At 46.3% G+C, this 27277-nt stretch overlaps 3 protein-coding genes across 6 annotated transcripts; all 3 read left to right on the top strand.

Annotated features, from left to right (window-relative positions):
- The first annotated feature begins 709 nt into the window (after positions 1 to 709).
- Positions 710 to 2638, top strand: LOC120699438. Its single transcript, XM_039983433.1, has 2 exons — positions 710 to 883; positions 986 to 2638. Exons 1-2 carry the CDS (start codon positions 855 to 857, stop codon positions 2541 to 2543), a joined length of 1587 nt encoding a protein of 528 aa, XP_039839367.1. The 5' UTR covers positions 710 to 854; the 3' UTR covers positions 2544 to 2638.
- An 8637-nt stretch (positions 2639 to 11275) lies between these two features.
- On the top strand, positions 11276 to 14946 carry LOC120699437. Of its 4 annotated transcripts, XR_005685431.1 has the most exons (5): positions 11276 to 13668; positions 13999 to 14072; positions 14137 to 14258; positions 14330 to 14515; positions 14593 to 14946. XR_005685431.1 is itself a non-coding variant. In XM_039983431.1 (3 exons), exons 1-3 carry the CDS (start codon positions 14206 to 14208, stop codon positions 14678 to 14680), a joined length of 327 nt encoding a protein of 108 aa, XP_039839365.1. In that variant the 5' UTR covers positions 13675 to 14205; the 3' UTR covers positions 14681 to 14843. The 4 variants fall into 4 exon arrangements, 1 of the variants encoding a protein (XP_039839365.1); XR_005685430.1 differs by having other exon boundaries at positions 11276 to 14072; XR_005685432.1 differs by having other exon boundaries at positions 11276 to 14072; positions 14137 to 14292; positions 14404 to 14515; positions 14593 to 14849.
- Positions 14947 to 16729: 1783 nt separating this feature from the next.
- LOC120700998 lies at positions 16730 to 21338 on the top strand. Its single transcript, XM_039985175.1, has 3 exons — positions 16730 to 16863; positions 17117 to 17225; positions 20067 to 21338. The coding sequence occupies exon 3, from the start codon at positions 20100 to 20102 to the stop codon at positions 21336 to 21338; it is 1239 nt and encodes a 412-aa protein (XP_039841109.1). The 5' UTR covers positions 16730 to 16863; positions 17117 to 17225; positions 20067 to 20099.
- Positions 21339 to 27277: the final 5939 nt, after the last annotated feature.

Genomic DNA, 27277 nt, shown 5'->3' with positions numbered 1-27277 from the left:
ACATGGCATCAAGCAATTAAGTGGGAACATAGAAAAAAGATGAGGCTCAAGAAAAATGACAGTGAGTTCATCTGATGTCGGTCAGACTAGGTTGAGATGAAAATAAATATACAAAGACGTATACGTTGACTTTTGCTGTTTCATTGTTTGCTGCTGTGTGAATGGTTTTCTTTTCCTTTTCATGTCATTGTTAGTTATTATTATCACACAAATTAAATCTCCATTTGGTTTCACACATGACTTGGGTCGTTACATCCACTCCTCTCAGCTTAATAATGCCTCTTGGCATATTAATTCAAACATGTAATGAAGCGAAGACTCTCTTTCGCTGACTTGAGTGAAATATGCTCTGATTTTGAAGTTGTCCATTGTAAGTATATTTGAATATGTGTCTCACTTCCTTTCCTTTTCGTTGTTAGGTACCACACAAATCTCCATTTGGTTTTCCACGCGTCAAATCGAGTGGGCACTCTCAGCTTTGACTTAATGATCCTTGATTTTAAGCTGTCCGTTTGATTTTTAACAAAACTTAAATGCACGCCTTCAGTCTCTTCTCTACCTAATGCCTATTGACCTAAACATGTAACAAAGTGGAGACTTGAGTCAAATAAGCCTTCTTCACACACACACACACAAAAAAAAAAGAGAGAAAAACTCTTGTGGTGGCCAAATATCCACTACATAGGCCTCACTGTGAGACTTGTCTACCTCTTTTCCCTTTCAAAAAGTCCTGCGCATCACTGTCTCCTCTTGAAGTTCTCATCTTGGGTCACGTAGCATGCATGGTTTTACCCTCAAGATATATATCTATATATATAATATACATACACACAGGATAGCTGTCCACCATATCCATGCATTTCAACCAGTCAGAGCCTCAGAGGTAGGTTCTTACCGCCATTAAGCTAAATCTTTATTCTGAACTGAAGTTCACACAGCTAGCTAGTCCTAGTCCCTTCTCATGTGTACTGACTTTCCTGAACAGGCAAGGGATCTGCCTAATGGCGGAGACGGTCGGTTCCGTGGTTGTCCAGGAGGCAGTTGGCCAGATCCTATCTGGTCTGGTTCAGAGGTACGCGGAGTCAAATGCAAGCAGAAACCTTGAGAGGTTAGAGATGGCGCAAATCAGGCTGGAGGCTGCTCTTGAGACGTCAGAGAAGTGGCAGATCACAGACACATCCTTGCTGCATTGGCGCAGGAAGCTGAAGCGCGCTGCTCAGGAGTGCGACGACACGCTCCGCGAATGCAAGCGTAGAATCCGAGAAGAAGAAGAGACGGAACAGGAGGTGAGAAATTCCGCCTTTCCCAAGAGGATAGCACATGCTGCCAAGTCATTTGTCCTGTCTTCTTTCCGCCGCGACGGCAATGAGCTGAGTAGGTCCGCTGTTCAAAGGTTCGAGTGGTTTGCAGATGGCGCCAGTGAGTTTGTTCGGTTTGTTAGGTTTGGAGGCACGCCCCAGCAACGCATGGCCTTCAACTCCCTCATCAAGCACCTTCTCGCAGGCAAGAAACTGCAGCACAAGGTTGCTCGCGGGCATGGCGTTGGCGGCTCTTTGTTTCTACTATGCTTGGCACCAGTCACGACAACGGAGCACGGAGTTGAAGGTCGGTTGCTGTTTCTTCACAAGGACAGCAACGCACCGGAGGATGACTTCGTGCTTATCGTGATGCTGCAGCTTTCAGAAAGCACGGACATAGTTGGGATCATAATCAAGTGCCTGCAGCTGTTTACACCGAATTTCAAATCCGTAGTTGAGACCATCGAGAGAGAGCTCACTCAACTGCCAACCCAGGACCTGTCATGGGTGCCATGCATTGATTCATGGCAGATAAAACACTGGAACAATCTCCATCGCTTCAGTAGCCTATGGTTTCGCCCGAACCCATTGTGCTGCAAGCAGCACGACCAGCACAAGCTCTGTCGTAGTAGCAAGCTGTACACATCAGGGTCGCTAGATGTTTGTCTGGAACCAGTCATTGATGTGTTTCTGCAGGGACAGGTCTCGCTTTCCGGATACAACAAGCATTGGACCTCGTTGTCTGAATCTGGATGCACTTCTCTGAAGAATAACTCAACGTATCTGAAAGTTGGAATTGCCTTCACACCCCACAGCTCATTGCAAGACACGCTGCCTGCAGATTCAAGCTCTGCGATAGCAGCGGTCGAGGGTGAAGAGCAGCATTTCTTGCATAGAAATATTACCTTGGAAGAGCTAGAAGAGATCATGCTACCCAAGGCGGTAGGTTACTTCCGCCAGAACGCCAAAGCGACAGTCTACCAGATGCTCTGGAAGTCTGCGCATGGTGCTGCATACATTCAGGTTGAGAAGGCAAGCATCAGAACACTGAGAACAAGCGCGCGAGCATTTCAGAGAGCTAGGAAAGGGAAGATGGTGCAAGAGCATGATCGTGGGATAGGGAGGCAGACAGATGTGGTCTATCGGTTCCTCAACCTGTGGGTTGCACACGCGCCCGTCCAGCTGCGAGGCTCGATCGTTGAATGGATTCAGAAGGAAAAGGAAGGTCTATTAGCAGCGCCGTAGCTGCATGTGTCCTAAATTCTAAATCATGTGTAACCATGAATGGACAAGGAAATTGATGAATACATGTCAGGAAATGAAATGTTCTTGGTTGTGTATAAAATGTATTTCTAGCACCTAATGTTGTTTAAGTGTACCACTTAGGTCGACTGACTCTGAAAATGCATCTTTGGATCATTGGGCTCCATCAACACATGACCATGCGTGACACCGCCTCCTCTCACCATCCGTGCATCCATCTCCTATTGTGGAGCTAGGAATGAGGAAGAAGAGGATCTGGCTGTTTATTTTCATGGTCCAAACCACCTCACAAGCTTCTCACGTGCGCAGCGGCACAGTCAGTGTCACACTGTTGACGCCACATACACCAAAAGCTAGCTCGTGAACTGTTATGGACCTAAGTCTAAGTGGTACCTCAAAAAAAAAAAGTTCAAGAGCCTACCATGCATTTAACACTTTAAAAAATCTATGTTCTGTTGATACAAAAGTCAATGTTTAGCACAACATTAAGGAAGTGTTTGGTTTTAGGGACTAAAGTTTAGCTCGTGTCACATCAGATGTGTGAATGTTTGAATACCTACTACGAGTATAAAATGTAGTCTAATTATAAAACTAATTACACAGCTAAAGACAAAATGACGAGATAAAATTATTAAACCTAACTAAACCATAATTAGTTACTGTAGCATCACATGAGCGAATCATGAATTAATTAGGTTTAATAGGTTTGTTTTATTGTTTAGTTCTCATCAGTGTAATTAGTTTTGTAATTAGACTATGTTTGAATATCTGATTGGACAGAGACTAAAATTTAGTCCGGGAAATCAAACAGGGCCTAAGGCATTTTTGGAAACACTAGTGTCGAGAAATATAAGGAGCAAAAGACATAGCATTAATGTCGCAAAATTACATATCAAGAGTCTAGGGCTGGGCACTTTAAACCCGCAACCCGAAGACTGAACTGACCCGTACCCGATTAGACCGAATTTGCGGTCTATTCGGGTATCGGCTTTCGGGTTCGGTTCACAACCTGTGCTAGTTCGGATATCGGGTTCGGGTTCGGTTTCTGACCCACATAACCCGAAAAGACCTATTAACCCGCAATAGAACTTTATTACCTAGCCCAACACGATTTCTACTTTTAACAACACATCGGCCAAACGTTGAAGCTTGGCCCATGCTCCGCTTCTTCCAGAATTGTGATGTCGTGGGCTTAGTTTTCTTTTCTTTTTTTTATCCAGCAAATCGCCATAAGTAGGTATGTATGGCAAAAAAACATGCTAAAATAAATGGCAAGAGCATCTGTTATTTTCGGTCTTCGGTCTATTTGGGTTCGGTTCCTATAGTTCTGTCTATTATTACGGTCTATACTTTTTGAGGCCCGAAATTTCTAGAACCCGAAAAGACCGAACCGTATAGACCAAATAGATCGAATGCCCAGCCCTACAAGAGTCCATGTTCTCTTGATCTTGCAATCGGGAAGCACTATGTCTATCATATCGTTGTTTATATTATAAAACGTAATCTGCTTTGTCGACAAGATTGCTGCCGTCCAATTATAGCATCTATCTATTCATACAAAGTATCTAAGCCACATCATCCACTAGCATGCATTTATTAGTTTACATCATCGTACCACCCTACTCACTAAAATTTATTTGCGATTCCCACAACAACGTGGGTAGTATGCTTCTATTTGTAAGTCGTCTTTGTTTTGATAAATGGAGAAGCTCTGTTGAGAAGGAAAAATACAAAAAAAAGCAACACGTTGGCCAAGACAAAACAATGAGGACTTTGGGCCCGGCCCGGCCCGGCCCGGCCCAGCTGGCTAACTCCACAGTCCACACGGACGATGAGGTGACCAGGGAGGCAGGGAGCGGGGATGGAGCGGGACGCGGTGAGAGGCGGGGCGCGAACCACAGGGGAGGATGGCCGACGCGCCTCCACCATTGCAGTAGCTCTCGAGGAGTCGAGGTACGGTCGATTTGCTCCCCACCTCGCAGTCCACAACTTGTTCCATTCCGACTGCCGCAGGAGCAGAGTATGATGTGTGGATGCGTATGCATTGCAACAAGAGGCACTGTGCTATGATCGAACTATCCTACGAGGAACAGTAAAACACAAATAATGAACACTATGATCTTATTTTAGTTAGATGGCATTATGATATTATTTGGCGTATTTTTTTTGACGATGGGGAACACCCCCTATTTCATTACGAAATAGAACCAGAATTCTTACAGAGATTCTAGAAACGGCCACACATTAAGCCCACGGCATAATGCGACCGAACGACATCCACACACAGCCAACATCATCGTCTTAACACATCTTGAGGCGGAACAAGTACCAGAATTAAAGAACAAGACTAGCAAAGCTGAAGAGCTAAACGATCAGCAAAAGACAAAGCTTTTTCACGGAAGCAAAGCGCCAGTGATTCTCCTGTCAACCGGCGACCAGCCAAACGCCCGACAAAACGCATCATTTGCCGTCTTTCGGATTCGCAAGCTTCCTAGCTCCACTATTCTTTTTTCCTTCTTTTTCTGCAGTATAGCCCAGGTATCCAACCAGAAACAACACAAAAAAACTGCGTTAGAGGGGTCAGCAAGCATTTTACCATTGAAAACTTTATCATTTCTTGTCCTCCAAATAGACCACAAAACTGCACCACATCCAAACATAACCACATTTCTATCAATCTTGCTAAAGCTATGGATCCAAGGGCCAAACAAATCATCAGTGCTAGTCGGAATGGTATGCAGATTAAGAGCTATTTGGACCACTCTCCAAATGTACCTGGCCACCGAACACTTAAAAAATAAGTGGTCAGTAGATTCAAAAAGGCCACAAAACTCACAACTGGACAAACCCTGCCATCTTCTTTTGCATAATTTTTCTTTAGTGAGAATTCTATTTTTAGCACTAGCCACAGGAACACTTTGATTTTGTTTGGGAGCCTGATTTTCCACAAGAACCTATAAGGAACTAACATCGAGTTGCTTCTATTCATCTTATACAAAGAGTTAACAGTGAAACCTTTTTTGCCTCAAGTCCAGTGGACTCTGTCATCATCGACCGTAAGCGTGGTCTGGCAACACAAAGACTTGAGAGCCTCAAACATGTTTCCCAGGTCACCCACAATTCTTCTTCTAAAGGATAGAGCATTAAAATCAGAAGATAACACTTTGTCCACTGATATCTCTTTATTCAGAGCAAGATTAAACAGCCTTGGGAACTTATCAGCTAGAGTAAAATCTCCACACCACATGTTCTCCCAGAAGCTAGTTGATGAGCCATTTCCAACTTTTTTTCTACAAAATTTGTAGAACATGTCCTTAACATTCAAAATTCCTTTCCAAAAATGCGAATCACTCTGTTTCTTTCTTATTGAGATAAGGGGCTTTCCCTTAATGTACTTTTCTTTAAGAATTTTCTGCCACAAACCATCCGAATTCTCGATTTTCCAAATCCATTTGGATAACAAACACTTATTCATAGAATTCAGATCTAAAACACCCAATCCCCCTTGATCTTTTGGAATGCACATAGTATCCCAATCCACTAGGTGGTATTTTTTGCTGTTATGGCCTCCTTGCCACAACATACGTTTTCTGAATCCATCTACACGCTTAATAACCGATATTATTTGGCGTATGTCTGATCCATTTTATACGAACAGGCATGTTCCTTTTCTTCAGTTGCAATTTTGTGTATTAAACGCAGTCCTTTTCACTGCTCTGACAGTAGTTGGTTGAACCAAATTTGCACGGCATCAAGCAATTAGGGGGAAGGGGGGCATGGAAAAGTGAAAAATTGGAGAAAATGCTAGTAAATTGATCAGTCATCGGTCAACAGATTAGCGTGGCAAGAAAATAAACTGACAACGACTCATATATTGGCTTCATCTGCTAGAAGTTTCCAGTGAGAAGCAACCATGACTTTTCCAAGTTCCTTGTCTACTGCTATGTGTGGATGGAATAATTTCAGGCTGTATTTTTCTTTCTTTTCTGTCCTTGTTTGTGACCACACTATTATCCATTTGATTTTCGACATGACTTGCAACTCTTCCACATCTGTCGACTTGATGCCCGTTGCTAAAAAAGCAAGTTTTAATTACCATTGTTGCATATAGGAACCATCACCATTATATTATTAAGGGTAGAACACTAGCAAAATACTGACCTATCTAACCAAGGTTTCATATGAGGATAAAGCATGACTAGACATCCTTAATAGCTGCAAAGTAAATTCATGCAATGCAATAGTGATATTAAATTAATAGGACAACACGAATGTCACTTGTCTTGCTCCTCAAAACTTAGTTTTTGTCCTTCCCAAACTCGCTCCTTGTCCGACACAAATGTCTCCTCGCCTAAATGTTACACATACATAGTCAATAAACATAAGAGGAGACAAAACCATAGTCACAAAGTTCCCTGATCGATAGGGTCGAGGAACGGGGTATGCTACATATGAGAGTTTTTTACATAGTGGGAACAAAAATGACGCTGCGTACCTAGGTCGGGGACGATGTTTCTGGGTCGAGGGTCGCTACCACTGTACCGTTTCTTGTGACTATGGACAAAACAATACATCAAACATAAAGACAAAAGTTCAAAAGGATTTTAAAATAATTTACACTTCGCTACGAGATCATGGGCACAAGAACCATTGAAAACAAAGTTTGAACGAAGAAGATATGAAGGTTTGGTGGTGAGCCACAAGATAGGTTACATAGATCTACGTGCAGGAGATCTGATCCGTGGTGATGAGATCGGGTGCAGATGGATCTGTGTGGGCTGGTATGTGGAGGGGTGTGCCTGCTCCACGTGGTGGATGAACAATGCCAGTCTGGTGTCGGGGTCCGTGCGGGGTCCACAGTTAGATGGTGCACAATAGCAGGCAAGGAAAGGAAATTGTGGGGGTGCATGGCATTTTGTGTGGGGATTGGGGAAACAGTGTGGGCACGGAGCGAGAAATCGACGCCGAGGTCGAGCGGTGGAAATGGCGTGGGCGCGTGGCGGGAAAAAATGGTGGTGTGTGTGGAGTTGGGGTTCACGGCTGACGCGCCCGTGAACAATATCTATGGCTAGGTGGCGGCAACATACTGGCCAGAGAACTGCGCATGTATATAGGGTACGAATTTTGAGAATCTCCATGAAAGGAAAAGGACAACTTGCGGGTTAGATTTAGGACGATCCAGAGATTGGATTGAAAATCTAAGACCACCGCCATGAAGCTCTGGAATAGTAGAACGCAAAGATACCTTCCAATGGAACTAAATATTGGCAGATGTAGAACAGTTCCTCACCAGAGTTGGAGAAGAGGGGCAGCTCTTTTGGTCGTTTGCAACTGCTAGGGTTAGCTCCCGAGGAAACGGGTGGCGGATTTGGAATGGGCTCGTTAAGCGCTGGGCTTCCAATAACTAGAGGAAGCCCTGGCCAGACGGGGCCATCCGGTTCAGCCGCACCAGGTCTTGGCGTCTATAAAAGGAGTCCCAGGCCGCTAGGGTTCATTTTTTGACGCCCCCATCCTGACGCACGAGCGACGGCGCCCACCTCGCGCGGCGGTGGCGGTTCCCCAAGGCACGAGCGGCGACGGCGGCTCCGGAGGCGCGAGCGCCGGCCGTGGCCTGGGGAGGCGCGAGAGGCCAGAGGCTCGCGCGGCGGCGGCGGCTCCCCATGCGCGCACGACGGCGATGGTCCCCTCCGGCGGACGCGCGAGGTGCGGCCATCTCCGACGGCGACGGCGGTCGCACGAGGCGCGGGCTACGACGACATTTAAATAAGATTTTTTTTGTTTCCATGCATGCCAATCCATTTCCTTTCATCGCACATTCCTGTCATCCTAAATTTGTGCGCATGCAGCAGGAAACAGATTTTTACGTAGTGTACCAAATTACATAAATACCTACACTGTGTAGCATAACTAGTATCAGTATATATCATAAACTGGTTTAACGAGCCTAGCTGCATGGCTGTTGGAGCGATCCTATATTTATGGAGCCATCCAATTTTTGCGCGCATGCAGTGGAAATGAAAATGTCATCCAAAATTTGCGCACATGCAATGGAAACTCTCACAATCTGCCATAATTATCGGATCTACCATAAAAATAGGATCTGCATGCATGCGCCTGCGCGTGTGGATTTACCATATATATAAGCTTCACCTAGAGTTTGGTTAAGTTTTGGATTTTCTAGTTTTATATTACTTTTCGTGGTTAAAATAATTTTGAGAAATTGTTTTAGTTCTCAAAAAAAATACTCTAGAAGCTTCGACAAATTCGGAAAAATTGATGGGAAGGTTTTGGGACCCAATTAGCTCAAATAAAATGGTTAGAAAGCAAGGAAAGATTGAGATGAACTTCGAACATGAAGATCTTGACTTGGGGAAAAAGGAAAACACCTCCGGAAGGATTGGGAAAAATCCCTAGAGTAAGATAGACGATACGAGACGCATTTGCAAATATTTTCTCAACTAAAACACTATGCAAAAGCGGTATGAATGCATCAAATATGATTTTTCCTATGGTTCATTTTAACTAAATGATTGTAAGAATTCATAAACCATGTTCCCTGCACTAAAGCATACAAGACCCTAGCATCTTAGTTTCATTTGAAAGAATTTTACTGAAGCCAAAACTAAGGTGTTACATGTGCTGCCCTTTTGGTTCTTGGCTGCCCCGAACACAGAGAACCTGGGCCGATCTTGGTCAGAGCTATGACCTAGGCGATATCATGTCACCTTTGCTCAACAACAGCCTCACCTACCTCCCATGATGGGGGACTTCGGAGGAGTGCCTCAATAGCATCGAGTGCGCCTACCATATGACCAGCACAAAAATGCAGGCATTGGTGGATGTGGTGAGTTGGGAACTACTAGGAGGGCTTGCCACGTTCAGGAATCTTTCTCTTTATGTCCTGGAACATAGTTGGATGAGTTGTAGGTCTTGCCTGGCAGCAATCTCTGTCCCTACACGATGCAATGGTGGACAAGGTTGAGCTGTATTTCAACGTCGTCAATGTTGGGACTTTCTATTTGAGTCACTAGAGTCGGTGGCTGAAAACTCCACTTCGAGTGACGGGAAGGCAGAAGATGCCATGTATGTAGAATACTACTACATGTGTCAAATGTCCCAACGGTCAACACTAAATATCGTAGCAAATACACTAGGGTACCCAAGGTATCTAAGGATTGCTAGGGGAGCGAGGAGTGAATCATGGCACAATAGAGTATGCCTACGAGGTCATGACATCCTAATACATAATGATTTTTATAGAGGTTTGGACCGCAGTATTCGTAATACTACCCTACGTCCTCTTGTTGATCATGGATTATTGGACGTAGATGATGTACAAGATTACATGCTTTAAGCTAGAGGGACAACTCCTCAGAGAGGAGTAGAGTAAGATAGGCTAGACTAACTCTTGCTATTGCCACCTTGGATGGATTGCTTTCAAGTCCCTTGGTTTGGGTTTGGTGGGTCTTGCTTCGGATTTTAGTGGGTATTGGATGTTTTTTGACCTTGTGAACCTAAATTAGATGCTGCTCTACCACCTCTTTTTATAGTCTAAAGGAGTGGTACTATTACATGTATATTTCTCTTGTGGCCATAGAGCCAACTGCCCACGTCTTTTCAGTGGGTTGTGTCACATCTCTCGTTGTAAGCGTGCACCGATGTAATCATGTTGTTTTGCCCTTGGTGCATTATTGGCTCCTAGTACCCCTTATTACAACACAATCCTTTGTACTATCCTATGCTGGCGCCAAGGATTCTCCTAATCCTCGAACAAGTGAGATCTTCTGCTAGGATGTAGCGGTATACTCTAAACTATGTGAGCGCAATGGCTCTGGGTACACCTGCCCGTTGTGCGCGTGTCAGGGTGGAGGCGTGCTCGTAATATCACATTAAATGCGGGTGCTACTAAGGTTATCTTTTGGTAAGACATTGTCACACTGCTATACCGTCTACCTGGGTAGGCATTATAACCTACGACATCGGCCTTTGTGGCGCAATATTGTTCTCCGTAGGTAATTGGCTGTTGGTACTGCCCCTTGTATCTCATCATATTTTTAGGTACAACATGTGCGTGTTTCCGTGTTTACTAGACCGGTGCATGCACTGTTTAGCGGCCTCAAGTGCCCTGCAAGTTACATTGCATGCCTGCACGCTATATTAGCCCTATGACGTCGTCCATCGTGCAACTAATGCGATGTATTCGAGACTTATCCTATAAGTCATCGCATTGGGACAATCTTTAGGGCACCAAGATGTGGGGCCCATATTCTGATGTTGTACTGCCTTCGATGTCCTAGGGCACGAAGGGCCCCAGGGTCTTATACCGCTACTCCCTCCATCCAAGATTAAGTGGACATTTAGAGTTTAAAATTTTTCTCATATTAACCGGTCACCTAGGCCTGTGCCTCAACTGACGTACGCATGGGCAGCTGGCGGACGCATTTCAAGATTTTTTTATTCGCGAGAAAAAAAAAGACCCGTGGTTCAATTGCTCTCGTCCACTCGTTTCATCCGTTCCCCACCCCACCCATTCTCATCCATTCCGCACCCATCCTCCTCCATTCCCCACCCACCCATCCTCATCTGTTCCGCGCCGCCGCCGGCCTTGGCCTTGGCGCCCACGGTGGCCTGGTCCAGGCGGCGAGCCGCGCAGGCCTCCAGGTCCTCGAGCAGCCATGGGGATCTCTGGCAGGAGCACCCCGCTTCCACACATGAGCAGGAAGTTGCACGCGGCCGTGGGGCTCTCCGGCGGGAGCAGGATGTGGCCGGACGGGACGACGCGGCGTCCGGGAGCCACCGTGCTGTGTAGTGCGGCAGCACGGCGGCGAGGCTGCTCCCGGACCCAAATGCGGCCTCTTCCGTGGTGGCTTGGACCGGATGGCGGCAATGGTGTGCGCGTAAGCATCAATGGCGTCATCGACCACGCACTCGTCGCTGGCTCCGGGAAGGCACTGTGGGCATCCGCACCCAAAGCTAGCTGTGCGCCTAACCGAGGTCCTTTCCCCATCCGCACGTACAAGGTTATAGTGCCTCTATTCTTCACCCCCACCCCCTAGTTTATTTGCTGCTAAGTGTAAATCATCTTGATGCATGTAGATGATGTGCTTTTGCTGCCATTATGAATTGACGTTGCTATGATGAAGTGTATGCTATCACTTTGTGTAGCTCAAGTGATTTTGTATACTAGGCGCAGGTTGTCACTTTAGGTACATGAGTACCTTTTGGTCCTATAATAAACTGATTTTAGTGTAATATTGAAGTGTGCTTTGCGTGATCAACTGATAAAGTGATGATAATTAATTTACATGTGTGATACTGACTGCTTATGTTATGTGATAATGTTCCTAGGTCTTTCATACAAGTGACCAGAGGAACTCTTAGACAATTTTTCTACAACTACTAGTAGTTGGTAATTTTCCATTGCGGTTTGTCAGAACTCTGGTTTCATAGTAGTGGCACCGGCAAACATGATTAGCATAAACAAGCACACATTATAAAGTCTTCTAATTTACAGCAGTACAACACATGACTAACATGACCACGTTCACATGCTTTACTTATAGCATGAGCACACATTATACAGTTTCCAAATTGGAAGGACTACTACCCATAATTAACATGACGAAGGACTTATGCCATATTTACAGCATTAGCACACATGATATAATTAGTTTTGTAGTGATGCCAACACGTCCTCAATTAGCTGCATATCACAACCAAGGCTTTTTGGCAGCATGCCTAGTGCCTCCAGCCGATCTTTATCAATGTGTGGGATCTTGTATCTATTTCCTCCGCCATCTTTCATCACCTCAACCAAACACACTTGTAGTGTTAGGAACACTCTATTCAAAGTGTCTGGATCATATTTTTCAAACTCATTCTCTACGTTCGTGATCAACTCATCCAAGTTTCTAGAGATCCTGTCATAGGTTAGGGATTGTAGAGAATTGAAGAATCCTAGGTCTAGCACATTCAAATCTGGGGAATTGGCAGGTTGGTTGATGAGTTGTATGTCAAGCCCTGTCCGTGCTACTGCAGCCCTAAACTCCTTATCATTTACTGGCACATGTGAAGGAGCATTATCTTGCTGAATATAAATAGTTTTTCCTCTAAGTTCCTGAGGCCACCGTTGAACAATAGCATCTAGGACTTTATCGATTAGATATGACCTCATAGTAGCCTGATCTACCGTGATAGGTTTGGTTACTTCCGCCCCCTTCCTCTATTACGACTTCTTCTTTTTGCTGGTTCCTGTAGTAAATGAAATCTAGTATGGACCTAAAATTTGTAGCACAAAATTTATGGAAGAAAGTGAAACATGTGCATACAGTATGTTGTATGTACCTTTATAATAAATGGCCACACTCCTAGCTTCCCATCAAAAATACAGTTACCTGCGTCATCATATATTGGTCTTCCAACTACTGCCAATAACATAACTTTGCCAAAGCGATTCTTATTGTGCATAGTCCTGTGTGGATCATCCTCGTCGGGAGCCATATAATAGTTTATGTACTTGCATGTTGTGTTGAACCATTTCTCGTCCATATGGATGATGTTGTACATTTCAATGAACTTGGGGTCATTTGGCAGTGTTCGTTGATCTAACATGGAAAGACACCATCGTAACCTATCTTTCTTGTTTTCTTCTGTCAACAAAGGCTTTAGTGTGCTAGAGTGGCGTCATAGTAGGCCTTCCTTGAACCATCTATGCAAAGTGCTCTTCTTTACACCAATAGCTTTAGCTAGAGATCGTATAGTCCTCCTTTTGTGCAAGGGAACTCTAACAACATCTGATAGATTAATTTGTATCCTTTTGCGGCCACAATTCTTTCTCCGTGATCTAACATCCATTGGTATTCCTTGTGCACGACACTGCTTCACTCTCCGCCAAACACGTTGTACTTGATATTTACTGACTTGGAACATTTGCGCTACTATATTTGTTGCATTCCTTTTTAATTTTCCACGATTACTTTTCTCAAGCAATGCTTCATATATTCCTTGCCTTTGCGCATCTGTCAAATTTCTAGACTAATGTTTATTATTTTCGTGTCCTTGTTCATGGACTTCAATATCGGAGTCCTCCAGCTCCTCTTCATCAAAGGTTATGTCCACAACATCATTGTACACACCATAATCAAGCATATCCTCGAGCATGTCTACAAAAAAAAAATCAGGTTAGGCAGCAGTACGAATTTGGTGTTACGACTGTTGGCAAAAGAAAAATCCATGCTTACTGGATATGCATATATTAATAGATGCAGTATGTTTAGTGTTTGTACCAAGAGGATATCAATTCCAAATGCATTTAGGAAAAATGCTCTGAAACTAGTTTAGTCAATGTACGCATAGAATAATTTAAGTAAAAAGGGATGCTAATTTGAGGCTTACTGATCATTTGATGCATCTCCTGTTGCTGCTCTGAGGCTGGTAGGTTGAGGTCAAAGACGCCGTAATCATGTGGACCATCAAAGATGATATCTCCATCTTGTAGGCCATCAGAAGCTTGTAAGTTGTGCTCGAATATATTGTAGTCATGTGGACCATCAAAATTGATATCTCCACATTGTAGGTCATCTGAAGCTAGTAAGTTGAGGTCAAATACATTGTGTTCGTTTGGACTGTGAAAGTTGATATATCCATGTTGTTGATGATCGTCCCCAACAACAAGGACTACAACAAGGAGGGACAAGGGTAGGCACTTGAATGTCCCCAACAGCAAGGACTTGTAAGAATTGAATTAAGAGAGACATTACATGTATCAGGATCTTGTTGCTGTCCCTCACAAGCAGGAACGTTGAGATCTATGGCATGCATAGCGCTGTGTTCCCCTTCATAGAGATACTGGACTTGACCTTGGAGTTGATGGACTTCATTTCCTTCTTGGAGATGAACTTGATCTTCATGAAGATGGTGGATTTCGTCTCTCTGAGGTTCTTCATTGAGGTCAGGTAAGAGCTGTCCACTTCCTTCATCTGGTGCTTTATTTAGATCTATGGCCATTGGTTGAAGAGGTACTGGATTGTAGGTTGATGAAGATGGAGTCGATTGATGCTGAGGAGTTTGGACCAATTGGAGCAAGTGGATGCCTCACGAGCATGTGGAGTCTTTTGTAGTGGGAGCATTGGCGGGGAGTTAAAATTTGAATCTCAAGGCACACTGAGCGCCAAAGAGTTCTTGGAAACGCCCAAAAGTTCCTGGAAGTTTCTGTACTGGTCTTTGATGGCCTTTTGTATGCTGCCACGTGTTTGGTTTTTTTATTTGTATGTGCACTGAAACCTGCACATGGCTAGCACATTTATAGGGGTATTATGGTAATTTCACATGAACATGAGAGCTTATACTATCAGATGCCCTAGGACGCTAGGGGTCTCGAAGGCTTATACTGACCGGTGTCTCGGGGCACGAGGGGCCTCGATGGCTCATATTGTCTGGTGCTCCGAGAACGCGAGGGACCCCGGGGATTGTTCTGACAGATGCCCTGGGGCGCGAGAGGCTCTGGAGGTTTAGACTTTAGACTAACAGGTGCCCTGGGGGCACGAGGAGCCCCATGGGCTCACTCCTATACTCATACACCACGTCATGCGGTGTAGCAGGCTTTAGCCAGGGGTACATTTGCATGAATAGTGCTAAAGTTCTTTATTACTCGGGGTTAGGAGAGCCCACCTGATTGTAGAGTCCCGAGAGTAGGGACCCTTCTATCGTGGGTCTAAGAGTCAGTCTCCCAGACAAGGATCTTTGAGCGTGTCTTAACAACAGTTAGAGGTATGTCTTTTCTCAGATACTGACAGTCGTCTACGGCAGTTTCATGCATCCAGCACATTTCATTTTACTGACAGTAAGCAAGCAAATGAGGGGAGCCATGGAAAAATGGGGCGCGGGATAAATGCAGTGAGTTAATCAGACATCAGGGAACTAGTGGTGGTAGGAAAATAAACTTACAGAGACTTCAATGTTGGCTTCGTCTACTAGAAAGTAGAAACCACCACTGCTAAGTGCTAACTAGAACTCACAAAAAGAATTTCCAAGCTCATTGTCCACTGCTAACCAAGACATTTAAAAAAGATTTCCAAGTTGCGTCCGGTTTAATAAGTATCTGCAAGGCCAAGGCCTTTTAAAATATTCTCAAGTTGCATTCCACTTTCTTAGCACGCCGTTGATTATCACACCAGTCTTCATTCTTTGATTTTTCCACACGCACCTCTTTTTTTTTGAACTTGGTGCTTGTCGTCCTATTATATCCAAATATATAAAGAAGTGCAGACTCTCATTGTTAACTTTTGAGGGACTGGCCTACTTCTTCCCTTGCAGAGACCAAATATTGGACTTGCCTACCTCGTTTTCCCTGTCATAGTCTTTGATATATAGCACTGAATTATCTTCAAGTTCTCATCTTGCCTCGCTGTACAATTCGGACTCAGATAGCTCTACATGAAAAGGGTAAGTCTAAGGTATGATCCTACAGTTGCTAAGCTGAATCTTTCCTTCTGATCGGAAGTTCATATGTTTAGTCATTGAGTCCTGATGGTGGCTATTTGTTGATCTTTTATGAAGACGGAAGGGATTCTACAGATCCTCCTTGCATCCTGATGGCGGAGATTGTCGGCTCTGCACTTGTCCATGAGACAGTTAGCCAAGTCCTGTCCAACCTGGTTCAGAAATATGAGGACAAAGAGGAATCGAGTGCGAACAGAAGAAACTTGGAGAGGCTAGAGATGGCACACATCAGGCTGGAGGCTGCTCTCGAGACGTCAGAGAAGTGGCAGATCACCGATGCATCCCTGCTGCGCTGGCGCAGGAAGCTGAAGCGTGCTGCTCTGGAGTGCGACGACACGCTGCATAGATGCAAGCAGAGGATCCTCGAAGCTACGAATCACCGATACGTCTGGATGGCAGCCGTACCCATATCCGATACGCCTCGATACTCCGATACATCCCGATACGCTCCGATACACGTATCGGATTAATTTGATTTAAAAATAAATTATTTAATTCGTGATACGCGTCTGATACTCGGCGATACGTCCATCCGATACGTTGGGCTGTAATATCTCATTTGAAGCCCAGCTCAAGGTGAAGCCCATCAAAATATCAACACCGGCCCATCCAAAAACCTAACTACTAAAACCCCCTCTTTACCTCACTCCGCACACCACATCCACACACCAGTGCCGTCGCCATCGCTGGCTGCTCTGTGCTCTCTTCTGCGCGGCCATGCTGCCATCCGCCCGTCCCAGTCCCTTGCGCCGGCGGCTGGGAGCGAGCGGCCAAGCACCTCCGCCTGGATCTGGATCTACAGGTAACTTGGGTTCATTTCGTTTGTTCGTTTCTTTTTCTGCTACTGCTAGTCTGCTAGCCTGCGATTGAGTTTTTTTCCATGCCTTGCATCTCGTTGTAGACATGGATAGTACAAGTGGAAGCCCACCTTCACCATCCCCTGCCCCTAGTGCCCAAGTTCCTTCTGCTAGTGCATCTTGCTGTCACTTTTCTGCATATTCTGTTATTTTTATTTTGAGATTAATTAGAAAAAATTAATTATTTATATATACCAGACGTATCGGCGTATCCTGGATTTTGAAGATTTGTCGTATCGGTGTATCGCCGTACCCGTATCGCGTATCGGTGAAACATAGCCTCGAAGACGAAGAGACGGAGAAGGAGGTGAGCAAGTCCTCGTTCCCTGTACGCATGGCGCATACTACCAAGTCGTTCGTTTTCTCCATCTTCAGCCCCAACAAAGGCGAGCCGAGCAGCTCCGCCGTCCGAAGGTTCGAGTGGTATGCGGACGGTGCTAGCGAGTTCCTCAGATTACTGGAGCTTGGCGGCAGGCCGCGTCGCCCCATGCCCTTTGACCCTCTTGTCAGGCATCTTCTGAATGGCAAGCAACTACATCACAGAATCATCCAGGCAAACAGGTGTCCTTTGTTTCTACAGCTGATGGCCTATGTCAGTGCAGAGTACGGAATAGAGGCTAGTCTCATCTTTTTTATGCAGACAGATGGCAATGCATCGGAGGACGTCGTCTTCTTTTCTTTGATGCTACAGCTTTCAGAGAGTACTGACATTGTAGGGACCGCGATCAAGTGCCTAGAGCTGTATGCCCCTCTTTTCAGTTTCAAGCCTGCGGTTGAAATCCTTAGGAATAAGCTTATGCTACTACCTACACAAGATTTCTCATGGATGCCGGATGTTGATACGCATCACAGAGAACATTGGAATAATCTTCACGGGCTTGGCACTGATTGGTTTCGCCCAAACCCACTATGTTGCAAGCAGCGGCAGCAGCTCAGGCTCCGTCATGGTAGCAGTAGAAAGCTAAACAAGTCAAGATTACCTCTCGAACCAGTTATTCAAGTACATCTGCAGTGCCATGTCTCTGTCCTGGACTGCAGCCAACATAGGTCCTTGCTGTCTGAAACCAAAAATCCTCTACTCCCTCCGTCCCAAAAAGACCGTTGTTCTTTGACTCAAACTGTGTTTGACTGCTCGTCTTATTCAAATTTTTTATGTATATTATAAGACAAATAAAACATTATTAAAATATCATTAGTGGTGTAATAAGTCATAACAAAAGTGATAATATTTGTAAAAAAAGTTGAATAAGACGAGCAGTCAAACGCAGTTTCTAAGAGTCAAAGAACGATGGTTTTTTTGGGACGGAGGGAGTACAAGATTCTCCATATCTGAAACCCCAAAGAGACCCCAGCGAGGCCTAGGCCCACACTCACTTTCTAATTTTGCTTTGTATAAGACATTTTTCCACCACTTGGGCCCCAGGTCAGCCCAACCAAGTGCCCTCCCAGCTCAGCCTAGCTAGTCATTCTTATTGAGTGTCCCCCTGCTGATTTTTTGACCTGGGTCCGCCCCTGCCTGTGGGTCGCGCACGCGCCTGCCCGGCTGCAAGGCACGATCGTGGACTGGCTTCAGAAAGTATAGGAAAAGCAGGTAGCAGCTCGGCGGCTACATCAGAAATTCTAGGATAAGTGAAATGGGGAACACAGGACTAGAAAACGGGATGTTCAAGGAACAGATCAAGTGTGCTGACATGGTTTTACCATCATATATGTCAATTGTGATGTGTTTTTAGGAGGTGTGTAGTTGATTTCTGTGTGAATTTTAAGAGGTGTATAGTTAGCCCCGTTTGGGAGGGCTTCGGGAGCGGCTCCACGAGCGGCTCCAGGCGAAGCCCTCCCAAACGGTAGTTTTGTAACCGGCTTCACGTGTGAAGCCGGTCCTGAAGCCATCGGCGGCTTACACAGGCAAGGTGAAGCCATGAAATCGTGGCTTCACGCGGCTTACACATCAATCTAACAAGTGAAGCTATTTTGCCAAATATTTTCTAAAACGACTCCAGCTCCACCAGAGAAACCGCTCCATCTGAGGAGATAGAGCCGGAGCTGTTTTTGGAAGAGTCGGAGCCCTACCAAACAGGCCCTTAATCTCCGTGACTGGTCATTGCATGATTGCATCTGCTGCCAACTTTATTTGACTTGAGTTTTGTCCGTTTGACAGTCCTCTCCTCTGTGCCTGCCTGATGATTTCAGGAAGCAGATGAAACTGCAGTCTCCCCGTGCATGGTGCGGGTCTTCTGATACTTCTGACCTTTTTGTTGCACCTGCTGTTTGACTGTACTCCATGGGACGTGCCCGTGGTTTTCATCTAAAAAAGATTCGGAGAACCGTAGCACTGCAGTGGTCTAGTCTCTTCAACTCCAAAACAGCAGCCGTTTCCTCTCTGGCATCCACGCGCTGTGCTCTGCTGACCAGTGACCACCTAGGGCAGGCTCATCCTAGTGAGTGGTGCCTTTGCCGCGTGTGCAGGGGAGTTCTACAAGCTTATCCCGTGCTCTGGTCTTCTTCTGCATGGAAGATCCGGTGTTCAATATGGCTAAGCTACCCTCTGTATTTCATCTACAAGCAGTAGTGACGTGTACCTTCATCTGATACAGACTCTCCAGACACCATGACTTTGCTGAATTCCTTTTCCATTCGTGCACAAAAGTACAAGCGCTCGATTTGTCTTTTTGCTTTGTTGTCTGGTCCTTGTCAAATATCACTGCAGCCTTCATTTGGTTTCTTGCACAAAACACGTGCCACCCGGCAGATTCTCATGTTGTTAAGTCAAAAAGATGATCATTTAGGCGTTAATTAGGTCTAAACACAATCACTAATCATTATTTTTCTTTCACAAACCAACTCCTGTGCACCGGTCACTACCAGACCCCTGTTTTGTTGACTTTTCAATGTCTCTTTCCTCTGAAAATCTTGGGCATCAGTGCATCACATTCACATTTCCCTCAAGTATGTCTTTATATACACTTGCGAGAACTACCCATCACTTCCTTGCGCTTCAGTTGAGGGTAGGCCCCTACTCCTTTACAGCTAGTAAGCTAAATATTTTCTGGTGATTCAATGTTCCTCTGTGGAACACTTTTGATTCTGTCCAAGATTGTGTCCATATATTTAGTCTCCTCATGTACAATTGCTTTTTTTTTCTGAGCAGGGAAGGGATGCTACAAATCCTTATTGGATCCTAATGACCGAGATGGTCAGTTCTATGGTTGTCCAGGAGACAGTTAGCCAAATTCTGTCTGGTCTGGTTCACAGTTACGAGGGCAAAGAAGACTCAAATCCAAATGATAACTTGGAGAGGCTTGAGATGGCCCATATCAAGCTGGAGGCAGCTCTTGAAACATGCAGCAGGTGGCGCGTCACGGATTTGTCATTGCTGCGTTGGCGCAAGAAGCTGAAGCGAGCTGCTCAAGAGTGTGATGACACGCTATACAAATACAAGAAGATGATCCTTGAAGATGAAAAGATGGAACAGGAGGTTAGGAATTCCTACTTTCCTAGACGAATAGCACATGCTACCAAATCTTTTATTTTCTCTGCCTTTGGCCGCAACAGCTTTGAGTCCAGCAGATCTGCTGTTAGAAGATTCGAGTGGTTTGCAGATAGTGCTAGTGAGTTTCTGAGATTCATAGAGCTTGGTGGCACACCTTGCTGTCACATGCCATTCAACTCTTTTGTCAAGCACCTTTTTGCAGGCAAGGAACTACAACACAAAATCGTTCGTGGAAACGAGCACCCTTTGTTCCTACTATGGTTGATGCCCTTTGTTACGGAAGAGCATGGAATAGAAGCTTGCCTGGTATTTATCAAGAAAGACATAAATACACTGGAGGATGAGTTTTTCTTTAGTGTAATACTGCAGCTTTCAGAAAGTACAGACATAGTTGGGATCGCAGTCAACTGCTTGCAGTTGTTCCCCCATCATTTTCAGTCCACAGTTGATACTATCAAGAAAGAACTTACTCAACTAACTACACAGGACTTTTCATGGGTGCCATATGTTGATCTATGGCACAGAAAACACTGGGACAATCTTCTTAGGTTTAGCACTCAATGGTTTCGCCCAGATCCATTATGTTGCAAGCAGAATGACCAGCATAAGCTTCAGTATAGTAACCTAGGCACAGTTGATGCTTCTCTGGATTCAATTGTTGAAGTAAATATGCAGTGTCAGATCTCGCTATCAGAGTACAACAAACAACAACGAACCGCACTATCTGAATGCAAATATTCTTTGCGTGATTATCAAAAGTTGAAAGCTGGATTCCTCCTTACTCCCCTTGGTCCTTCAGAAAACATGCTACCTGCAGATAGAAGTTCTACGATGGCGCCGATCTTCAGGAGGGGACAACATTGTGAGGATACTGACATTGTCTTGGAACAACTCGAGGGACCGAATCTAGCGACCAGAGGGGGTGAATAGAAGCCGATCAAATTTTTTTTTGAAATCGATCCGTCGGCCTATATCCCGAAAATCACCATAAATCCTAGATGAAGTGTGGAGTAGCTATAGAAGAGCTAAACCAATACAAATCAGCCCTAGGAACGAGCGAGAGAAAACACGGAAGCGATCGAGAAAAACTGCAGACCTCACAATCAGGGTCCGGTCTGACCGGTGCAACGATCCGGTCTGACCGGTCGTGCTCGCTTGACCGGTCTGACCGGTCTCGCCGGCCGGTCTGACTGGTGGCACCCAGAAAACCCCATGAACAAAGCTTCAAATGTTGAATCTTGAGCAAACAATGTCCAAATCCAACGAAACTTGAAGGATACCTTCACAATTGTCCCGTGAACATATCCCCAAGAGATCTCTCCCAAAAGATCAAAGGCAATTGGGAATTTGAGGGATGATCAAAGAGGATTGAGATTTTCTCAAGAACGTGAAAAACTCCAATTCGTGAGAACTCACGATTACAGAGGGTTTGGCACTAGGCTAGATGGATTAGAATCGTCACAACGAGTTCAACAAAACACGAATCCAAGGGCTTGTCTCCTCCAAACACAAAACACACCAAAAGAGGAGATTTCAAGCCCAAAATGCAAAACTTGAGAAGGGAGGAAGGGGAGGACGAAATTCCAGCAAACAAGTGATGAACTTAACACGATTTCATTCAAGAATTTCAGAGGTCATCACCTATACAAAGCTAGAGCCTGCCACCCTATCATCCACCCTCATCTTTTGGAGAGATTAGCTATAACCCAATCTTCCTTTTGCGTTGGAGACCTTAGCCCTAACCTGGAGCAGGAGGAAGGGGAAGGAGGAAACAAAAAAGGACTCAAGAGACTCAACCCCACGAACAGGTGAGGGGGGGACTTATATAGCCCAGCTGCGCCTAGACCGGTCAGACCGGTCGGAGAGCTGCTGAACCCTGTACACGATCTCATCAGACGGCGGAGTTTCTTTCTTCGACTCGAAGCCTTCTCCATGATGCCGCCACGTCGATGAAGATCCGGTCCGCGGTTTTGGAGGGTCTGCGAAACCCGGGTAGGTGGCCGGTTTTGAGAAAACCGCCAAAACTCCACGCGCGGGAAGATTCCCGCCTCCACGCTGTGGCCCTAGACGCCGTTCCCGCCTCGGCCTTCTGACGGCCCTAGACGCCGCCCGACGCCCGTTCCTCCGCCAGTCCCGAGACCGACGGCCGTGCATCCACGACTTGGCGTCTTCAACCGTCGTCCGCCAGCTTGGTTTTGTGGTGCAAACCAAGAAACCCGCCATCCACCGATGCTTGCGCCCTCGACGCAGGAGTGGACGCCACAGCTGCCGCCCGGCCCGAGCTCCGGTCCCGACTGCCCTTCACCGCCGTCCACCGCACGGTTGACAATTCACTCATCACAGCGTGAGAAGATCCACCAAAGATGATATCATCCACGTATATTTGAACCAACAAAAAGTCAGAGCCAGAGCGCATGAGAAACAAGGTTTTATCAACACATCCCATTTTAAAATCTTGAGCAAGCAAGAAGTTTTTAAGCCTATCGTACCAAGCTCTAGGCGCCTGTTTCAAACTGTAAAGAGCTTTCTGAAGTTTGTAAACTCGGTTTGGAAGCTTGGGATTTTCAAAACCAGGGGGTTGTTTCACATAAACTTCCTCTTCAATAAAACCATTCAAGAAGACAGATTTCACATCCATTTGGAATACTTTAAAATCCTTGGAAGCAGCAAATGCAAGAAAGATTCGAATCGCCTCTAAGCGTGCTACCGGGGCAAAAGTTTCCTCATAATCTATATCCTCTTTTTGGAAAAACCCCTGGGCTACAAGCCGAGCCTTGTTCCGCACTACCAACCCATCTTCACCTTGCTTGTTCTTGAAAAGCCATTTGGTTCCAATGGGATTATAGGCAGGCGGAGGCTCAACCAAAACCCAAACCTGATTCCTTTCAATATTTTCGAGTTTCTCATGCATGGCATTGACCCAATTGGAGTAAAAAAGAGTGTGTTCAACATCTTTGGGCTCAAAAGAGGCAACAAATGCTGAATGAGCAAAGCCAGCGATACTTGTTACCTTGGACCGTGTGACTCGCTCGTTGAGGTCACCTAGCATCTGTTGAGTTGGATGATGACGCTGAATGTGTCGCGGTGCTTCTCTTGTCGAGGTTGCCTCCTCCTCAATCAAAGCTGGTGTCTCCTCAGATGCAGCTGGGGAAGGCTGAGTCACCTGCTCGATCGGCCCACGGGAAGTAGATGCAGTCGGGTCGGGGCCGTCGTCATCGTCCGAGCTCGTGGCGGAGGCGGCTGGGTCGACAGCACGAGTGGTAGCCTCAGCATCACCCTCCGCAGCTTCTTTCTCCTCATCTTCAAAGATGGGGGGTGCCGAGCTCATCATCTCCTGCAACCTCAAAGACAGAAGAATTACACGGTGCAGTCTCGTCGAAATTGACTTCACAAGTCTCTCTGACGATGTTAGTATCAATAATCAGTACACGGTAAGCTCTAGAGTGAGAAGCATAACCGATAAAAATACCATCAGACGATCGAGACTCAAACTTATCAAGATTTCCTTCCTTCAGCACAAAGCACCGGCAACCGAAAACTCTGAGATGGTCAACACGGGGCTGGCGTCTAAATCGCAACTCATAAGAAGTCTTGTGCATGAAAGCACGCAAGAAAATACGATTGGACACATAACAAGCGGTGTTAACCGCCTCAGCCCAGTACTTTTTAGGAGTCCTGTGCTCATCGAGCATCATCCTAGCCATCTCAACCAGCGTCCGATTCTTCCGTTCTACAACTCCATTCGGCTGTGGAGTGTAGCGAGAAGAATATTGGTGTTCAAGACCTTGATCACTGCAAAAGTTGTCAAAACGAGCATTTTTGAATTATGTGCCATTGTCACTGCGAATCGCTCTCATGGCCTGGGGTACTCGTTCTTCAACCTCAAGATCAAGTCTCGAACAAACTCGAAAGTCTCATCCTTGGTTCTCATGAAAAAACCCAAGAATAGCGAGAAAAGTCATCCACGATCACAAGAACGTACCACTTCCCACCAACCGACATCACCCGAGAAGGACCGACTGTGTCCATATGTAGCAACTCTACAGGGTGAGTGGTCATCACTTGATTAACAGGCGGATGGGAGGTGGCAACCATCTTCCCGTGGCGACACGAGTGGCAAACAAGGTCCTTTTCAAACTTTAATTTGGGCAATCCTCGGATCAGGTCAAGTGAGCTAAGTCTCGACAACAAGTCAAAACTCAAATGTCCAAGTCTCCTATACCACTTCCACAAATCAGAAGAATGACCAGCCAACAAGCAACAAGGAGGAGCAAGAGGAGTTCCAGAGAAATCGACCAAGAAAACTCGGTCACGAGGAACGATCCGGCAAACCAGGTCTCCTCTGGAATCCAAAACTCGAGAACCACCCTCCTTGAAGCGAACTTCAAACCCATCCTCAAGAAGTTGCGAAACTGAAAGCAAATTAAAGCCAAGATTCGAAACCAAAGCAACCTCTCTCAGGGTGAAGCGATCAGAGACTCTAACAGTGCCAACACCACGTACATTGCCCTTACCATTATCCCCAAAAATGATGTATTCTTTGTGGCACGTTGGGGTGAGGCTGGAGAACCATTTGTCATTCCCGGTCATATGGCGCGAACAACCAGAGTCCATGATCCACATGTTCTCCAAACCTCCAATCTGCACATCAGTAGTGAGATAAAGGGTGAGCAAATGTCTCAACACTGGGGTTAGCAAAGTGTGAAGCAAACCAGTGTCGAGCCATTTGCTCTACAGAGGGGTTAGCAAAATCAGAAAAAGCGTATCCCCCGTCCCGTCTACCGCGAGGCTGACGACCACCACCGCGAGGAAAGCGTGGTGCATCGTAACCTCCTCCAAAGCCTCGGTCCCGTGGTCCATAGCCGTACTGAGGATGACAAGGAGCACGACCGGCAAAGAGACCACCCGCTGGAGCACGGTAATCACCACCGTCTCCCTGTCCACCACCTACATGGTGCGCCCTAGCATCTTGCCTACCACCACGCCGAGGAGGACCATGCACTTGAGCAGAGTACATGTCCGAGTTACGTCTCTCCTGCTCATGCATCACAGCCTGCTTCCTCCTGAAGCAAAACTCCTCCAGGTGACTGTCTCTGTGACAGTACTCGCAGTGCTACCTCAACTCTCTCTTGGGAGGTGGAGGCCCCGCCTTTGGACGGGGAGGAGCAGGCCTCTTCTTCTGGGCAACCTGGGCTGTGGTAGCAGGGAGCGTGTCGAGGGGATTCCTCAGCTCATTGGGCTTTGGAACCCAAACCTGCTTCTGTGGAGGTGCTTTTTGTGGTTCTTTCAGTACACCATCCACGGGGTCGACAAGTGAAGGCTGCGTGCTCGTACTAGCAGTGTTTAGAGCACTAGGAACTCCAGCAGCCTTGCCAATCTTACCATACAACTTGCCAAAGTCTGACTTCGTGTAGGTGTAACCGACCCCAAATCCACCACCACGCTTAAACTGCTTGATCATCATGCCCAACTGCGGCTCACTACTAGAAACCCAACTAAGAATCGCCCTAAGATATGTGTTCTCATTCTCCAAGTTGGCTTTCTCTACCGCAAGATTATCCAAATCAGAAATCAGACCAGGGCAAACATGACAATCAATAGGTGGGATGGACTCCACGACCTTAGTCTTCCCCAAAGACTTAATCAAAGCGTTCTTCTCATCTAGCACCGACCTAAGCATGGGACAAAGCTTACAAGCACCAAGCAGAGCAGGCCTAGACCTAAGCTCCTCTAGCTCACACATAACAGTAGCAAACTTAGACTGCAAATAAGCTAGATCAGACTTAAAGATGGAGCACTCATCACAGTCAAGCACATCACTAACGATAGGTGCGTCCTTGGCCAGTTCAAGTTCATGCTTGGCCCTAGCTAGCTCGTGAGACACGTCAGCAAGCGAAGTCTTGGCAACATACAAGTTCGCAACGTTCTCATCATGCTTGGCAGGAGAGCAACAAGATCATTCATGTGAGATATGCAGCCAGCGCACTCATCCTCACCAGATTTCTCTCTAGCACAAGCCAGCTCAGCCCTAAGCTTCTTACGCTCTCTAGCTGCTTCCTTAAGCAGCCTTTTCTGATTGTCGAGAGCGGCGTACAACTCCCTAACCTCAGTATCAAGCAGGTCGATAGTGGAGTTTACCTCTGAATCGCTCTCGGATCCAGGAGAAGAGTCATCGTGCGTCGGTGTAGCATGTCCACCTAGAGACGCACGAGCACCATTGGCCTCGCCCGCCATGGTGCAGAAGCTCTTGTGCCGACCGGCCGCTAAGCAAAGGCCGATGAAGCTGGTGGCTTCCTTGTCCCGCTTCTTCTTCTTCTTGTCATCGTCGTTGGAAGTCGGTGAAGAAGAGCGGTCGGTGTCGGAGCTCTTGTTGAGGTCGCTGAGCTGCGCCAAGAAAGCCTTCTCCCACTTCTTGGCCTTGTACTGGAAGCGCTTCTTGAGTGACTCCTTGTCGAAGCGCCCTCCCCGGTCACGACTGCGGTGCTTGTGGCACCGACGCTCCTTGTTGGAGCCTCGCTCGTCGCGGTGGCGGTAGTAGTCGAGGTTGTTGTTCTGGCCACCGCCGGACTTCTTGGGGCAGTCGGTGACAAAGTGGTTCGGATCGCCGCAGTGGTAGCACCCGGGGTTCTTCCTCCTCTACCTGTTGTGGTAGACACGCTGGAACTTGTTGATGAGGAGGCACAAGTCGTCGTCGCCTAACGTCTCCAACTGCTCATCTGTGACAGAAGGCAATGAGGCAAGAGAAAAGCCAAGAGCAGAGTTAGCGTTAGAGCTCGATCCACTTGGGCCAGTCACAAGAGCGATGCTCTTGGAAGGAGGGGCACCATTGAGCTTGGCTCGTGTCTGGTTATCCACCTCGGTGGCCTTGA

Source organism: Panicum virgatum, chromosome 3K, assembly GCF_016808335.1.
Source record: "Panicum virgatum strain AP13 chromosome 3K, P.virgatum_v5, whole genome shotgun sequence".
Classification (NCBI taxonomy): domain Eukaryota; kingdom Viridiplantae; phylum Streptophyta; class Magnoliopsida; order Poales; family Poaceae; genus Panicum; species Panicum virgatum.
Note: the sequence above shows the minus strand (reverse complement) of the source record. Positions and strands in the feature narration are given on the sequence as shown.

Coding starts and splice junctions, on each gene's coding strand:
- LOC120699438 (XM_039983433.1), top strand. CDS start 855: ATGCATTTCAACCAGTCAGAGCCTCAGAG. Junction 884..985: donor AACCAGTCAGAGCCTCAGAG/GTAGGTTCTTAC, acceptor TTTCCTGAACAG/GCAAGGGATCTGCCTAATGG.
- LOC120699437 (XM_039983431.1), top strand. CDS start 14,206: ATGTTGTTGATGATCGTCCCCAACAACAAGGACTACAACAAGGAGGGA. Junction 14,259..14,329: donor TACAACAAGGAGGGACAAGG/GTAGGCACTTGA, acceptor TACATGTATCAG/GATCTTGTTGCTGTCCCTCA. Junction 14,516..14,592: donor AGGTTCTTCATTGAGGTCAG/GTAAGAGCTGTC, acceptor ACTGGATTGTAG/GTTGATGAAGATGGAGTCGA.
- LOC120700998 (XM_039985175.1), top strand. CDS start 20,100: ATGACCGAGATGGTCAGTTCTATGGTTGTCCAGGAGACAGTTAGCCAA.